Below are 18,502 nucleotides of genomic sequence, written 5' to 3'. Positions count from 1 at the left end.
TTGGTTTTTGCCAGAGATCAACATTCAAGTTAATTTCGCGGAAAAGAGATTGGCAAAAAAAAAGCGAGTCTAGAAAACATAGAGTAGAGCAGAACCGAGAGGGCAAAATACAAAAATTCACACACGAGATAAAAATCACAGCAGCAACTTCAGACGTGAGCTTCAGTCTCTGTCTCGGATGCTTCTAGTATTTATTGTCATACATAGTCTGTCACTTCTTTTAATTGTTTATGGCCTTGTTAAGAGCACTGGCTCGCTGACTGTTTTTGGCCAGCTTCGTTATTGTTTTTTGGCATTTCTCGTACCAGCCACAGCGAGGGCGATCAACTTTGTGTCGCTATTACTTTGAACGTAAATTAAAGCGAATGGGTCAAGTTATTAGAGGTGAAAATGTAATACTCTTATTGGTTAAAAAAAAGCTTAACAAAACATATTAAAATATTACATTTTAAGAGTTTTTACAAAATATTTGAATATAAATTCGAATTTATAGCTTTTAGTAGGCATGTATATCGAGAGTCCTTCCTGGATGATCTTTCAATCATTTGATGATCATATCGAAAGTATCGTATCAGTATCGATTTATCAATCATTTTTGCACTCCTTAGTTTACTAAAGTCTGTATAATTTACAAAATTGGTGAACTTATAAGCCAAAAGACAATTTAATAACAACTTTAATACAATTGAATTTGGCATTAAGACTTGATTTTCTCTGATACTTTCTCTAAAATATTATCAAAAATACCCTTAAGCTCTTTCAATTTCCCATTTAATTCCTCTTCATATCCCCACAAATCTCTTAACCCTATTATAATACCCCTAAGGTAGTGTATAATGAATTCTTTTGAATATACTAAGTGGAAATATACTAAGAACCGAAGCGGCGAAAGAACCTTTTTGAGGCAAGTGCGCATTAACCGGTTTATCGGAAATAAATACAAATGCCTGAAACCAAGTCACTGCTTCATATACATATATAAAAACATATATACCTTACATTCATATCTATCGCTTCAACGTCATCGGGCTTTCTTACGTACTGCTCCACTTCTTGCTATAATTACCTGATAATCAAAGCCTCATTACGTAAATTGGCAATTAGGAGCCTCGCATTGATACACTGATTTGTCTTTACTTTTGCAATTTACTTCATTTAGATGGCAATTATGTGATTGCTTTCATGGAGCTGCCTGTCTGTCGGTGGGCGTGTTCCCATTTAGCGTTGCAATTTTCCAGCTATTAATGTTAATGCAATGCCAAAATGCACATCAAATCATAATCACAGACGGTCTGTTGGAGTTTTTTTTTATTATACCTTGATTTCTTGTCGGCTTTCCAGCACAAATTAGACAAAGTCGACTTTCACGCTCGAAAGTTTTCGCTTAAGAATTTCTCTTTCGCAATAATTGACTCCAAATCTCTTCAATTAAGTATTTGCGAATGCCAAGACGCGACGCGATACAAGATACAAGATGCAAGAGATGCCGAGAACCAGAAATAAACTCAACACCGGACTTGGACTTGGACTTGCTTATGGACTTCTTTATGTTAGTTTTATTTCTCAACTTGTGTGTTATTTTTTTTGTTTTGTGTGTGTTTTTTTCAGGTTTTCTGCTCCACTTTCTGCTCGTCCCGACACGCTGACGCTGACACGGATGCGGATCTGGATGTGCCAGTGGCTGTGGCTTGTGTCTCTGTAAATCCGCAAGCGAAACAAGTTCAGCTGACAATCAACATCACTTTGGCAAATCTGGTGCATGGAAAACCCCCTCTCCAAAAAAGATCCCAAGAAATATCCCCCAGAAAAGTGCAAAAACCCATTTCTGGTATTTGGGGTTTGACCTTACTGGAAACTGCTAATTTTTAGTTGTTTGTAATACCAACTGTTATTATTGCTTAATAATTTTATGTTGGCACGTTTCCCTGCTTCACTGGTGGCCGTCTTTGTTGGCCATTGACACAGTCCGCTTTTTGTACTTCCTTTTCTTTTTGGCCATAAATAATCGCAATCTCGTTGTGTGTGGCCGGTTCAGTTTGGTTTCTAGTGGCACTTTGTCACTATTTTGTATCTTTGTATCTATGTATCTATGTATCTCTTGTAGTGTTTTAGTTCAAACACTCGCCTTGACCAAATTGGTAAAAAGGGTGGGCCAAAAGTGTGGCTCCAAGTGCTTTTCGGCCCGAGTTCAATGTCGTATGCAGCTGTGGCCTACTCCTTTCCCTGTTGCCCTCTGTGTGTTTTGTCCTCAATTTTAATTACCAAAAGTAATCGAAAAGTAAATAATTATCAGGGTGCGGCGGTAAAGAGCCAGAAAAATGGTTATTAATATTGGAATTGGGCTAATAGCAAGGGCGGCTATACATTTGGCGGATAATTTTTAATTAGCTTGCAGGTAATTGGATGAAGAGAATAACATGTGTAAGATAAAAAGAAACATGTGTTTTGTTATAAGAGCTGTTTTCATTATAGGAGATATGTATTTAAAGATCCATATAATATAGAGAAGACAATCAACATAAAGTACTTAAAATATTTGAAAATGTTTAATATAATGTAGAACCTTTATAATAAATATAATATAAAACTACCTTTAAGCTTTAATTTGGTATATTATTTTGTGAATTTCTCAACTCATTTTTAGTTAAAAGAAAACCTAGTTATTATTCCTTATTTTACCTAAAACTTCTCTAAAAGAAAATGTCATTTCAAAACCTTTTCCTAATGACCCTTAATTTAAAGCTTTTTCTTTCTGTTTTTCTTTGACATAGAATTTATTTTTTACCCTCTTTCCGTTCCATTTATTTTTAAACATTTCGAGTTGACTCACTTTTCTCATGTTTCATCATAATTCGGTCTCTCACGTAACTTTCGCACTTTCAATTCGTGAATGAGCCCATCCATCAATTAACACGTTATAAACTCTTGAATATTGGGCATATAATGTACAAACGTCTGCTCCATTGACCCCAATTGCATTTTATTTTATTTATTTGATTTTTTTGGGGAATTTTAGAAGCAACCCTCGAGCTTGAAATGATTTGGCCTTTATGCACTTTTTTTCGCTTGCCTGTCATTTTCACTGTTCGTTGCATTTTGTGTTACCTTCGACCCCGTGGGGTTTCCAGCCCAAGCAGATGCTTTTACCTGTCTGAACAAAGCACTTGAAGATAAGTTTGAACCTAACTTAAATTTAAAAAAACATATATAAAGAATTATATGCTAAAAATGTGGGGAAAGCAGAATATAGTGTACAAAAGACTTTAGTTTTTCGTTCCAGAAAATTGAGTAGCGCTAAAAAATACCACAAATGATAAAATAAAATAGTTACAGATAAAAATGTAGATATTAGAAAAAAATTTGGAATATTTTTCGTCCTCTCCTAGGCACTTATCTATATCGACTTTACTGCAGATGCCAATCTAAAACAAAAGTCTCCCTCGGTACATGGCAAACTTCAAACTAATATAATTAAACTTTTTAAACAGTGTATAAATAAGAAAAATATAATTTTCTGTAACCTCAGCTTACCTAAAATTTTTATATAATATTTTTTTTTGACAGTGTATCTTCCCGTTTCTCAAATACCCCCCCGCTCAAGCCTCTTTCGATTGCGTCAACATCAACACTTGGCTGGCTGTTCAAGTACATTTTAATGAGCGCAAACAAGACCATTTCGTTGTCCTTTTGTTCCAAAAGCCCTTGCCCCTCCAACGAGAGTCAAGCCTTCAAGGTGATTTTTGTCGAAAGGAAATCGATTGATTCAATGGGGTACACAGGTGTGCTGAGGTGAGAGAGCTGAGACCCGAGACCCAAGACCTTACCACATCAGCACACGCCGCCAGTTGACATGACCTGTGCCCACACTTCTGTGGCTTCTCATCGAGCGATGGATGATGAAAGTGCCTTGGCGGATTCAAGGTTCGGTGTGATTCCCTTTTTGCAAATTTGAATATAACCGACTGACGTAGTCACTGGGACCAAGTTTGGTCTCTTTTCTTTTCTGCTCTGGTGCACTGCGCCATTTATGTATATTTATAGTAGGCAGCTATAAAATCTTTCCGAGCTTTCAAACCAAATACAATTGCGATCCTATTAATTCTCTACTTGCAGCTGTCGCATTTACCCCATTGCATTTATTAAAAAAAAAAAATAATATCACTTTTAGTGGCACACGCGGCGGCTACGTAATATCCTATTTTTAATGACAAACAATACTATTTATATGTAGTTTCCCCAGCCATTTCAGCGAATGTTTTTGTGCAGCATAAATTAGCCACGGAACTGAGAACATAAATTTCACTTTTGGCAAGCAACAATAACAAAAACAAACAAATTTTCCGAATGACGGAAAGTAAAAAAGAACAAAAACCGAGGACAAAGAGCAAAAAAAAAAAGGGAAAAGAAAACATTTTATTTTATATAGACGTTAAAGATCATAGAGACACACAAAGAATCATTTAAAATGTGTCAGTATTTGTTGCTAATATTACAGTATGATTTACTAGATGGAACAGTGAATGTATTTTATGGGAAATATTATATTATATTATAAATTGTAGAATTTAGGGATTAAATTTTGGTTATTTATGTTTATCAAAATTAGGTTGTTGTTTATTATTTAATACCATTGTTATTTATATTTTAAAAGGAGCATACGAGAACCTAGATACTGTATTTTAGTCAATATATTATCTTATTCTACCCTAATCTCGTTTTAAAGGTAATTTAATCATTGTTCTTTGGAATTTCTTTTCCCTAGCTTTATACCACATTTTTACTACCCTTTCTCCGCTTTAGAAATTTAATTTCAATTAGTCATTTTATCGATTGTTTACTGTGGCCAGCTTCCCCAGCCATGAGGTGGATTCTTTCGAGCTTGCAAAGTTTTTATTTTCAATTTGGCGCCATTCCAAATTAGCAAAACCGAATTAACGCAGACACAGTAAACACGGCCAGACCCGCCCCATCCACCATCATCACCATTTCCCTGCCTTTATCTCTCGTTGATTTTCAATTTTCCACTATATTCTCTTCGCCACATTCTATTTTGCCGACGGAGGCAGAGGGAAAATTCTCGCAGAGCCAACGCTGCGTATGAGCAATGAGTGAGACGAGGCAGAGGCAAGTGCAAAGGAAAGCGCCGCTGGGCTGCTTTTAGCTTTAAACATTCAACAAACCGTCAACAACATTCTGCGCGGCATCGTAAAAAGCCAAAAAATATTACCAAGGAACTGCAAATTAGCGAGGGGAGTATAAGAGCGACACAAAACTTGAGGCATATTCCATGTTCGGGGAGGATCCGCAGAAAAAAGGGACGTGAAAAAATCTGAATGCGTTTCCAAGGAAAATGCCGGCGACGTTCCTGCAGGGGGGAGGGGGAGGAAAAGGGGGCGTGTCTGTTGGAGTTTCTCGTTGATTGCCGACAGAACGTTCCGCAAAATTACATTTCCCCTTTGGAATTTTTGCGAACAATAATGCGTTTTGTTAATGGCGAGGACGCCACACCATTATCCTATGCCGATTTCATGGCAGACAAAAATCCCCATTCCATATCCATGTCTGGCATAACTTTGCCCATTAGGTCCTAGTGGTGGCGGCATAAAATGTCCATAATTACGGGTTTGCGCCAATTTAATTGCTGGCAGTGACACTTTTTTTTTGTGGGTTCCACCTTCTACATTAAATTTGATTAAAGTGTTGCCGCCGATGGTCGCCGTGTGGTGGTGTGGCATTGATTTATGGCCACCATTAGTTTAATCAAAATCGGTTCAGCGACTTGAATCTCTGCTGGAATGATTTTGCAATCCATAAATGAAATTTTTCCCTCAACAAATGTTGCCACAAGTCTGGCTGGTCGTGTGTCTGGCCCTCTGTCTGGGCCAACAAACCAAAAGGCAAAGAGTTAAGGGCCAGGCTGTAACCAATGGACATGGCTACATGACACGAGCGAGAAATTTGTTGGCACTTGGTTAAGCTTTGGCAGGCAGAACAGAGACCATGTCGTGGGAGGATGTAGAGAGAACAGTAGTTTGGGAAAATTGGAAACAATATTGGCGGAGTTTGTAAATTAAATTAAAGCTACTGGGAATAACAGACAGAAAACTATAAGTTTTTGATGAAATTTTAAAGTTTCAGCGAAGAGGAAAGTTTTTGAACTAAGATATCTTTTGAAGTTAAAGTTCCTTCAATATATTACCTTCAATATAACCTCATAATGGATACAAATGCAAATAGTTATGCTTTTAAGTTGTTTCTTTCGCTATTTTTCTGTTATAAAGTTAACTAACTTTATTTTTTAAATGTGCTGCATCAAAATTGTTTTAAAAATGGCATATCAGTAATTTGATTCTTCTGTTGGTTTAGTTCTTTCTTTAAAGTATGATACCTTGCTACTTTTCATATAGTTCGAATATATTTTCTAAGGATTACATATGATATTTTAAAACATAATTTTAAAATGAGTATTGTACATGTCGCCCTTAAATTATAAGTTTCTTCATAAAATTCATAATTTCTTATCATTTAAGGTTCCAAAAATGATTAATAAATCTTATTTTTTACCATTTTAAACCCTAATTTCCCACTTTTCTCCCGCTTCCACTGTACCTTGTTGACATTTTTGGTATTATTAGAATTTTCAGCCAGGAGGACACTTTGCATGTGGACCCAGAAAGTTCGCCTTTTATGCATTTGTGGGCATCCGGAACGGAACTCATCTGGCTGATGTCCTGTCAGCCCCGCCGCCATTCACTTGGCAGCCCGTCAGGCCCTGATCCTTGACATTGCAGTCTGCCTCCTGTCCTGTCCTGTCAGCCAACCCCTCAGTTTCTGCCCTTTATTTTTGCGGTCGGAACGGACAACAGGCTTAACTCAATTTGCCACCGCAAAATCGGACTTCCCAAAAAAAAAAAATTAAAATGCAAACGAACGCGACACGTGCGGGGTTAGAGGTGTAATCCCCCCTTTTGCAATGTGTGTGTATATCATTTCTTTAGAAAATTAGCAGCAATGAAATAGCTATAATTTGTCGTCATTTAGCGAGCCAGATATACATTTTTTTTCTTGTTTATAAATAAACATTTATTCGGTGTTTTTTTTTTCTTCTTCCCGTTTGAACGTAAACAATTTGGCGGCTGTTTGGATCAAATGAAGGCGTGGGTGTGGGTATCAGACCCAGAAAAAAAGTAATGGAGATACCGCACCTTCGCCCATAAACAAGACAAGAAACTACAAAAGCATCGAAATTCAGCTTGGTGGGGAATCAACAAACATAATTGATGATATATTTTCGACAGCATAAAAAAAAGAAGCGAATTAAAAGCTATGTGAAATGCGAATGAATTAAGAAGAAATCCAATAACGAGGTAAATAAATCAGAAAATGAAAAGCAAGAGAGAAATGTATTTTAATTCGATTTTGCATACTTATAATGGTGTTATTAAAATGAACTAATGACAACTATAAAACCATAACATATAACTATATATATTTTAGGGAAAATTTATAGCTTTTATAGATATTCAATGTTATAAGTCATAACAAACATATTTCCTTTAATGCATTCAAATTATATATATTTTCAATGCTGCTGCGAAAAAGATAATGGGTTTTTCCAGCAGACAAAGCCTCTGCAGACGGATTTTCACCCAAAGCCCAAGTGCCACCAAGTGCATTTGGCGGATGGAAAAGCTACGTCACGTGGAAAATGTCACTGTTTGACGGAAGTAATCATCATCATCAGGGTCGCTGAGACTTTTAGTTTGGCAAACACGTCTTTTTTGCAGACACCGAGGGAAAATATGATGCATTTTAAGATATAAGATTTATGAACATGTTTGTGGTGTGTTTTTTATGATTTTTTGATTATTAGAAATTAAAAGAGCCTGTCTTAAATAGAATTTCAGATATAAAAACAAACAAAGATGTTATTTGTATTTGGAATTAATACAAATTGAATATATAATAATTATAAGACTATAAGACGACAAATATAAAAAGAACAAAAGAAAAGCAAAGTTTGTAAAAACAAAATTTCTATACCCTTGAAGTTTGATACTTTAAATCATCATAACTAAGCCAAAAATGCATTAATTTTAATTCGGTAATCACTCCTGTGTCAGTTTTTAATAGGTTAACAAATCTGCATACTCAATTTAAATTTTAAAAAATTTCAATTTTATTCAAATTTTGATAATTTTAATGATGTAACCCCTTATAAAATTTTCAAAATTTTGAAAAACTTAAATTTTTCTTAAACATGGCTAGATCAAACCGGCTGTTGATGCTGATCAACAATATATATGATTTATAGGGTCGGAAATAATTCCTTCACTGCGTTTTAAGTTTTTGACTATAATTATAATACCATGAAGATATATTTTTCTTTAAATATAGTCTAGAAATCATTACTGAATTTGTGGCTTATTCTTGTGGTACTTTTTCTCCCAGTGCACCCGCACCAACCACTGCACTTATGTCGCCCAGACAATGGTCGTCGATGCGGCTGCATGGCGGGTTAATAGTTCCGCAAACAGCAGAGTCTCTGGCCAAAATCGAAAGTTGCCGCCTGCACGAGGGGCAGATGAGTCAGAGACGGAGTTGGAGTTGGAGTTGGAGAACTGCAGCCGGAACTCGTCAGTGCCGGAGCTCCAAGTGGCGCCGCAGTCTTGGCCATTATGTGGCAATTATGTATGCTAGCCACCCCCCAGATTGTGGCTAAAATGTTGAATGTTGTCCGGGGGCTGTTGTTGGGAAACCAACCCCAGGCGATTGACGCCAGACGCACGCCATGACGCCGCAAGTTTCGTTTTTACAATTCCGTTGGAGTTACCCCCAAAAAAAGAACAAGTAATCGTTATCCAATGCCGCCCTCCCGCTTCTAAAATAAAAAATAAACCCGAAACGAGGAAAAACAAACTTTGCCGCATGTTTGTTGTCAACAAATATCAGCTATAATTTTGTTTTTCTTTTTGGGGGGCGCTGCGTGCGTGTGCAGGCCGCAGCTGCACAACTTTGGAAATCACTGGACTTGGGTAAACTTATGGGCTGTGACTAGCAGATAAACAGATACAAAAGTATCTACAAGTTGCTCCCCATATGTGTGTGTGTGTGTGTCTTGCCTGCAAATTGTGCAGCTTTTGTCGCAATGTCAAGAAACTTTCCAGTTACAACTCCCTTCTGGCCCCCGGAAGTACCCCACGCAGACAGCCAAAACAGTTAAGTTGTTTTTGGCATTTTATGTGCTTAACATTTAGGGATCAAGACGTTGACAATTGTTGGCCAGAATTGGGTACGAAACGCACTTCTGACCCTGTACTTGGCTCAGTTCTGTGGGGAAACCAATTTATCTTTTGCCAGGCGGAACGGTTTCCCAGAGCTGCCACATGTTAGTTTCAACCGTATCGCATTGTTTCAGTGAGACGAGATTACCCACAAGACAGTTCACACAAGTTGGATTTTGCATTAACTTTTTGGGAAGTCAAGCACATTTGAATTTGTACAGGGAAAAAAACGAGAATAAGGTTTTTCGAATGAGAATTTATTTATCAAGAAGTAGATGTATAATATTGTGAAATTTGGTCGATAATTAAAGAAGTCATAAAACGTTGTGTTTAATGCTAAGCCTGTCCTTTAGCAACATAAAGCCACCATGTTTGTTGCTCAGCATGTGCCTAACAACATGTTTCTAGCAACATATGCTTAGCTACATTTTCCTAGCAATACTTTCTTGAGCATTCCGTCTCCTAAGATGTAAGTTCATTGTTTTACTTTTAAGTCAAAGGGACTAAACCAAATATAATTTAATTTTAAAATATATCATTTATGTTTTTACTACAATTTTCTTTGATATTTTTGAACAAGTGAGGTCATTTTCTCAGTGTCTTCCATATTATCATCTATCCCTGGGCGTGTGGCTATTTTTCATTGGGGTAAAAAACTTTGTAGACACTTGAGAAGAACTCCGGGCACAGGTCAATGCAGCTCAATTAAATGTCTGCCTGTCCGAAAGGCTTTTGTGTAGAACCAATTGAGTCAAGTGAAGGGGGCGCCTGTTTTCAGGGTGAAATGGGGTAAGAAATTCAGGGGGGGTGGTGGTGGTTAAAAAAATAACTTTGGCGCCGTCTCCCGCATACGATTTGTATACTTTTAATGGAGAATTCCAAGCGAGCAATGGCCCCCTGTTAAGTATCTTCAAGTGCGCTGCTCTGGGGCGGGCCATGTGCATTTGATAGATACATTTGATGTGGCTACTCGGCTTGCATTGCGATCGGAGTACAGCATTCCCGTATGCCTCCCCTCTAAAAAAACACCCCATATCTTATCGGCTTATCTAAAAATACCAGAGAAAAGAGACGTAGCAGACAGACGACCGATTGTTGACGTCGCTATAAAGATACTACACTTGAATTGAACTTATTGTAATTAATACGAGTGCGATTCGCCGCCGCAGTATTTTCAATGCCAGCCGCTGGAAATGGAAATGGAAATCTATCTCAGGCTGCAGAACCAGACTTGGGCCATATTCTGCGGTCTAGCAAACCGAGAAATATGCGAAGCCCCAGCAAAACAGCCAGCACATGTGTGTGTATAGTGTGGAAAAGCGGTGGAAAACCCACCCGGAAGTGGAACCCTAATGCGTTTTTCTGCGGGGGCGTGTATAGTATGTGCAGCACACAAAAGATATAGAAGAGAGATACATTAAAGCCAATTCCAAATCCATTAGCATTAAGAAGGAAATATCTATACATATGTATGAATGTATATGCAATAAACGACGACGCCCTTAAGTGCCTTCAATTAATAACCAAACAACGCAGTTAAATATTTTTGGGTGACAGTTGGGTCTAAGTGATTGGTAATTTTCAGGGCTTCTCTACAAGTTTTTAAGAGTTATATAGACACTCATTAAGTAATGGCACGGTTCCTGGAATTGCAAACTATTGACATTTTACTATCTTTATGGCAGTAATTAAAAAGTTATTGCTGGCGCACTTGATAGTTTAAAGTAAACTGTTTAAATATGTACCAGAAAGTTTGAGGTAATAAGGAATGTTGACATTATAAAATTATTTAACTTATAATGCCTAGGGGAAATAGATTTATAGATCTTTTTAGATATCTTTGAACTTTAGATTTATAGGAAATATGAAAAGTCATTCTTAATAAGTGTTAAATGTTATTGCTTGACCTTCAAAGGTTTAATTTAGAAAACTAGTTAGAGAATTGATTTTTATAATATGGGTTATTATTTTTTCTATTATTATTAATTTTTAATTAATAAATTATAGTCCAAGTTTAACCTCTTCAAATCCATTCCCCTAGCCTAGCATGTTAATCAATTTCCTTCACTCTCTTAAACATCTGAATTGTTTGCCTGCTCTCAATAATAATAATCTAATGGCAATCCATCAACACTGTATTGCAATTCAATCCATCAACACCATATAGAACCGATTCTGATGCTGCGTGTGTGTACTCTCACAGATACTCACTCACACACACACGGATGCCTACTAACCAACTCGACGACCCATTTCTAGACACTTATTAAATCAACAACACAGCAACAATTCCCCAATGACTTCTTGTCCCCACTCTTTCGACAATAACTCAGGTTTTGTTGTTTGTTGTTGCCCCGTTCAATCCATTGCGCAAATATTACAGAGTCAAAGTCCAATAAAGAAAAGCCAAAGAGGCGAAGGAGAACTAGAACTTGAAGCAAAACAAAAAAGGGGTGCCAGAGGAGAACACTTGTAAAAAATAGGGGTTTAAGTTTAATAGAAAACTGAATTAAGGATATATACAATTATTGAACTTTTAACCTCCATATCCCTCCAAGAAAACCTAAAATATCTGTATTCTAGGTATATTATATCAATATTTGAATATGCACATTTTTTAAGTAAACCTCAGTTTTTCAAAAACCATAACTAAGCCAAAAATGCATTAATTTCAAATCGGAAAGCTATTCTGTGTTAGGTTTTGTTAGGTTAATAAATCTGCATACTTAGTTTTAAAATTTAAGAAATACAAATTTTTATCAAATTTTGAAAATTTTAACGATGTAACCCCTTATCGAATTTTGAAATTTTTGAAAAAATTTCAAAAATTTATTTTCTACAGGACATAGCTAGATCGATTCGGCTATTATTTCTGATCAAGACTATATATGATTTATAGGGTCGGAAATGATTCCTTTACTGTGTTACAAGCTCCTAACTTTGCAAAGTTATAAAAATGATTTTAGAAGATATTAAAAAACATATTTGAATTATGTTAGCAATAACCCATAAATTTTCCAAGTGCATTTCTTGTGTGCCTTGGCTGCTCGAATGGATTCAAGTCAGAGCCAAAAGGCAAAGCTCTACTCATCTTCCACTTGGATCCATTTTTACCCAGAATTTCGTTTAGTTTCTTTTTGCTTTGGTTTTTATTTTTTTGCTTTTTTTTGCTGCTGCTGTCTGCATGCTTTGTAATTTTTATTGCTATTTTGCTAAATTGTTGTCAATTGACTCGAGCTTGGCGCAAGTCTGGAGCATGTGTTGTTGCCAGTTTTTTGTGTTGGGCCTTCTTACTCCTTACTTAGTAGTTATTTATTTTTTTTGATTATACACAATTGTTGTTGCAAATAAATCGCTGAATGGTTCGTCGAACATTTCATCAAACCCATTAAACTTTGAACTGCAATAAACAATTTCGGGCATTAGACATTGTTTAACGATGAGATGGAGAGAGAGAGAGCGAATCGAATCTTCGACGATTTGCTGAAATTTTGATTGGCATTTTAAAATTCGAAATTGAGCAAAACTGCGGCGCAAAAAGACCCGAGTCTCGTTTGCAGCGAAAAATAGATGGATATCTTGGTAAATAAATAAATAAATAAATAATACTAAAGTAAGCTGGTGGAGCAGAGCAATGGCTTTTGTTTTGGTTTTGACAAAGGCCACAGGAAGATACATACATAGATATAAAACAGTAGCCCCCCGGAATACTGTGCCAAAATCATCACAAAACAATCTCCATTTTGTTTTGGGGTCACCGTCAGCCATTTTGGCCATTTGTCGCATATGGCCAGAACGCTGGTCTAAAAGCCAAACATTTTTCATATATGTATCTATATATACATATGTATAACAAAAACAGCAGCTCAACCTTTTTTCGTACTTGAGTGAAGTTCCGCCGCGGCTATTTGTGTCTGTCCAAATGCTAATTTGCTGTCAGCACCCGTGAATATTCACAATATTCAGCCTGTTGACCCTTCTTCATGCCCGTGTTGCTCTCCATCGTTTGAGAGCGTTTTTTGCGATTTTTTCCTAATATTTTCTGCCCGCTGGGTTAATAAACTTGTTGCCGCACGACATGGCTCATAAATAAACACTTCTATTGATTTAGTACATCGTTGGGCAACATCCACAACAAAAGCCAGTCCGATGTTCTCCTTTTTCTTAAAGGTTTTTGTTTTGGTGTTTTTTGTTATTTTGGCGAGTATTTACACGACTCTTTTAAGCTGCTTAAATATGGCCCAGAGTTTGTTTCTTCTTTTCCGCAGAAATATGCTTAATATTTATTTTGATTACTCAAATACTTGATAAATAAGAATGTCGGACAATAGGCAGGCGGCAACAAAATAACAAAAGACGAAAACGACGATGAAGTCTGTGGGCGGAGCTTTGAGTTATAATGATTGTTATTGTGCCTGACTGACTCCTCAATTGTAATCATAAATAAATGTATTTATACACTCTAAAAATTATCTAATACTTTGGAAGGATTTTAAAAGAATTTACTACTAGAATTTTTTCTTATTCCTTTTGATTTTTCATAAGTAAATACATTTCTCAAGTTCAAAGCGGAAATCGAATTCTCAGAAGAACTCAAACAGGAAGTGTGAAATTTAGGCTTATAAACCATCTCAAATTTGACGATTTTATTAACTGATTATTTTTATTTTTCATGGTGCATTATCTATATCTATATTACACCCCTTTCCTTTAAACTCTTACCTTATGAAGAATTGAATTTATACCTTTGCAAAGGAAATATCTTTCGTAATAGCTGGTTAATAACTTTCTTCCTCCAACTGATTATTACCCTGATTTTTTCTCAGTGCCTTCCCCCTTTTGTCAATTCATTTGTCTTTTGTTTTGGGTGCGTCCATGATTGCTCGGTTTAATAATATATCTTAAAGTGAGGATTTAAGGTGTTGTCTGCCACACACTTACGTGATTCAGGCGAGCCGCAATCTTGGCATGCTCCTCCTGGTAGGCTTTCCGAGCCTTCCGTTTGTCCTGTGAAAGATGTGTCAGTTTGTCGCAAACGACTTCCAACTGTTCGGCATTGAATTTGAACTGTTTTGCCTGCTGGTCCAGCTCATCCATAAAGGATCGCCAGGATTTGGTGATCAGGCTGCCTGTAGAGAAATAGAAATTATAGTTAGGTTTTGTATATTAAATTATGATTATAATCATGATATAATACCAAGACATTTTTATTTTCAATATAAGAATGTTTAAAGAATATTTAAAGGTAGTTTACCTATAAGGTCTCTTTATATAAACGCTTCCTTTTTACGAGTTAAATATCAAAAATACTTTATATTTAACTGTTTCAATCATTTTTCTTACTTTGATATATAAATAGATATTTTAAATCTTTTTAAATTACTGAAACAAGTTTATTTTCTAAAGTCCAAAGATCACATCTTACAACCTTCTGGAAGATGTGGCTATCTTCTCCTCCCTAATTAAATAATTCTCTTTTGTTTGCCAGAGATTTGCCCGACTTCTCTTAAGATTATAATACAGTTACATCTTGTTTTCTTTATATAAAGTAAACACCTAGAAAATATCTTTATTAGGTACAGTCTTAATTACCGCAAAATAAACCGCAGCTAATCCACAATTAGCCGAGACTTGTGACTCACTATCACGATTATCTTCGCTCAACAGTTGGGGAAAAGTGCAAGGGAAAGCCACGACAATGAATCATTGGTCTTAAGCCAGAGTTACGCTAATATGACGCAAAGCATATTCCCAACATTTTCAAATGTTCAAGCACATATACATACTTCCGCTGAGCAAGGTCTGCTTTTAGCCAAAAACGTAGATACTCTGCTCAAGTTCACGGTCAAGGTGAGAGGCGGTTGCAGTGGCTATAAGACTATCAAATGGCCCAAACTAAATCATTTGGCTTTGCTTTTGTTAGCCGCCCTGCCTGACTGTGTGTGTGTGGTGTGCGTGCATTCGCATCCAGCGGATACATTTGTTTGGACCATGTAAACAGCGAGGAAAACATTTCCCAAGCCAAAAACTGACACTGACTGGAAATTATAGCAATTTCGCAAGCACATTCGCATTCGCATTCGCCTAGGAAGAATGGAGAGTTTCCCTCCCAGCACCGGAATCCGAGACAGCTGCACTTTGTCGACACTTTGATGAGCTCAGCTGGCAAGTAGCCGTAGATACATGTATCTGTAAGATGCACATGCCGCCAGAACAACACAGAGAAAAAAAAGATATATAGTTAAAGGAAAACCAAACGATATGAGGATATTGGTGGTCCATTTGGTATCTACTATTAGCCATAATTGGAGGGCTAGAAGGAAAAGGACTAGGGCAGATAGAGTAAAACTATAAAGCCAGGTGAAGTTCTTATTCAATTCAAGCTTTTATCTGCCAGTGCAGACAATTACCCGGACTCGGAGGCGGAACGAGAAGTCCTGTCCAGTGAGCGGATGATGATGATAATGATGATGATGATGCCACACAGAGCACGGTAGTTGAAAACGATTTGCTTGTCTGGCGATTATCTCGAATCGTTTGAAATAGTGCCCTATGCGTATTATTCACTTGGAAATGTGATCAAGTCACGCGATTGCCTGGTCAGTTTCCGTCTCTGCAGCCTGCCAAAATTCACACCAGAAAGACCTGCAGTCTTTGGCAAAGAGCCGTAAGATTTACAAACCGGGATGCGGCGCCATGCACCCTTATCCGATACCCATTGACGCCATCAGAGGGTATTAACACTGTCATCCCTGGGCTTATCTCAAAGCAGCGACTATAACTGCCGGACATTTACCCTGACTAATGGATGGATATGCCAGGCCAGGCCAGACGATGCTGTAACCGCTTGGACCCTGGACCACCCAGTGAATTAAATGAGTAATGCCCCCAGAGGTCAGGCAGGTTCAAAGCTATTTTCTATATTTATTAGGGCCATATGTTAATACAATTTATATGTTTGAACATATGTCTAAAAATTCGTAAAGAAATGCTGCTAATAAATTTAAAGAAACCTGACTGGCCGTAAAGTTATTCTCTACACTTAAGACCCAAGCACTTCTGTGCCTATCATTAAGCAAATATTATTGAATATCTAATCTTATCAGAGATTGGAGAGGAAATGGCTCTTGTCTTACCTTGCATTTCGTCAGCCCGATCGATCTTTAGGCCTTGTTGGGCCACAGCTGTCAGGCCGATGGCGTATTCCTTGTCGCACTTGGCCTTCATTTGTATGGATCGCTTCATGGTCTCCATGAGCCGGAGCTCAGCATCCTGGCGCCCAATTAGCGCCTCGTGGGCGGCCCGGCTTTGCAGGGCCGATGAGAAACCCATCCTGATGGCGGGTGTGGTCTGATCTCGATCGATGCTTCTTGTATTTTTGTTCTCTGCGAGATAATACGGAATGATTCAGAGAACTCGGTGTTATCGGTGGGGAGAAGTTTTTGCAGTTACGTGGGGAGGACTGGGAATGGTATGGGGAAATGGGGAAATGGGGACTGAGACTTCACAAAGCACACACACAGGAAAAAACACACACACACAATGCACTCACGAGGAAAAACCGAAATGAACGGACATATGGCAAACACTTGTTGCATGCCAATATATATATATTTTTATTTTTTGTTGGTGGGTTTAACTCGTTGACGCCTCACTGAAGTTAATTATTTATGTGGCACACACACTCACACTTGGTTTTTTTTTATATTGCAGCCAAAAAATAAACTTTCACATAATGACATTTCTTGTTATGGGTTTTTTCTTTATACATATTTCTTGTACGATTTTTAACGTTTTGTCGCGACATTTACTAATTAGACTCGGCTTTTGATTAACGACTTGATTCGAGTCACTATACTCATTTTCTCATTCGCTAATTAACGCATCTTCCGTTCACGCTCACGGCTGCATAAATGTATATATTTATCTTTTGGTATTTTGAATGCAACAGTTGTCTTCACTTGAACTTTTCACCACACCAATGCGAGTACCCAAGTATATTTTCCAAGGCAAAAAGCCATGCCAGCCATGAGCTGTGGCGCAGTTGTGGCTAACTCCTTGTTGTTTTGTTGTCTTGTTGTTTTGGTTTCAAAGAAAAAAACTTGTTTTTCCCGCTTGCTGGGCGAGCAAACAAAAATAAACATTGCCCCGAGAAAGAGACGGTAAGGAAACTCAGCAGGCAGGCAGGCAGGCAGGCAGTCAGTCGGGCAGGCAGAAGGTGTGTGCGGCAAGTACGTGTATCTTACAGATACACGGATGCGCCAGAACAGCAACTTGATGCACTGCCTGTATGTGCGTGCTGCTGCTGCTGCTGCTGCAGTTTCTTGGCCAACTCCAGTAAACGGGTTAGGCAGCTGGGGGAGCATGAGCATCCCCAGAACCACAAAACCAGAACCACCACGGCACCACCGCCACCGTTATATAAATTAAAAATGTAAATAACTATTTCAGCGGTGATCCGCTAGAGGCAAATAAATCTTTCCCAGGTGGGGTTATGTGACTTTTGGGGCTGGGGGGGAGCAAGGGATCTTGAGCCACATTTACCTCCGACCCTAAAGCTGGTCACTTGCAATTTTCTTGCCTAATCAGAGCACAGTTCTTGACACAATCATAATTCTATATATATTCGTATATATAGATCGTTATCTTTCGTTTCAAAGGCTTTATCAGGGATAAATTTTAAAATTTCGTTGGCCCAAGCACTTCACATGGCCACGCGGGGCAAGCAAAAACGGCGCACAGAATCGAATTGAATCGAATTCGCATCGAATCGTAAACGTATCAAGTTTAAACTTTTAAACCAGGCCCAAAACGATGCCAACCAGAAAAACCCGCAACCGTAACCGGAAACCGAACCGTCTGCCTCGAGTGCTCAGCGATAACTGAGCGGGCCGGCAGCCGATGAACGCTGAGCGGACAACTCGGCGAATGAGTAACGCGAGTTGTTGAGAGAAAAACAGAGAACCAGAGAAAGGCAATGAGAAAATGAGAGAGAGTGGGAGAGAGAGAGCAGGAGGGAGAACCGGTTGTTTGCTTTCCCAGCAAACATTTAAACAAAAGAATAGTCTCTATTACCAAGGGGTTTTCCTGGGGATTAGGCTTGTTTGTTGACTTTTGCCTTTTGTCTGCCGCAACCCTCTTTGGCAATGGTCTTTCATTTTTGGTCAGTTTTTAGGTAAATTTTCATTATTTAAAAACTATTACTTAAGGTCATTTAT

At 37.8% G+C, this 18,502-nt stretch overlaps 1 protein-coding gene across 20 annotated transcripts in view; it reads right to left on the bottom strand.

Annotated features, from left to right (window-relative positions):
* Positions 1-18,218, bottom strand: part of FER (tyrosine-protein kinase Fer) — a 32,890-nt gene extending 14,672 nt beyond the window's left edge. For 10 of the 20 annotated variants that reach the window (XM_086839636.1, XM_086839637.1, XM_086839641.1 and 7 more), the window contains exons 1-3: positions 16,837-16,974; positions 16,421-16,669; positions 14,226-14,413 (exon numbers count right to left, since the gene is read on the bottom strand). In XM_086839636.1, coding sequence (XP_086695762.1) covers positions 14,226-14,413; positions 16,421-16,669; positions 16,837-16,882 — 483 coding nt within the window. In that variant the 5' untranslated portion in view covers positions 16,883-16,974. Of the gene's footprint in view, positions 1-14,225; positions 14,414-16,420; positions 16,670-16,836; positions 16,975-17,828 lie in introns of those variants that run through there. The other 10 variants (XM_086839638.1, XM_086839639.1, XM_086839643.1 and 7 more) reach the window with 2 other exon arrangements.
* Between the last annotated feature and the right edge of the window lie 284 nt (positions 18,219-18,502).

This window comes from Drosophila serrata, unplaced genomic scaffold (genome assembly GCF_035046125.1).
Source record: "Drosophila serrata isolate PLE 108 unplaced genomic scaffold, ASM3504612v1 contig_376, whole genome shotgun sequence".
In the NCBI taxonomy this organism is placed as follows: Eukaryota; Metazoa; Arthropoda; class Insecta; order Diptera; family Drosophilidae; genus Drosophila; species Drosophila serrata.
The sequence above is the reverse complement of the archived record's forward strand: the minus strand, read 5'-3'. Positions and strand labels throughout refer to the sequence as shown.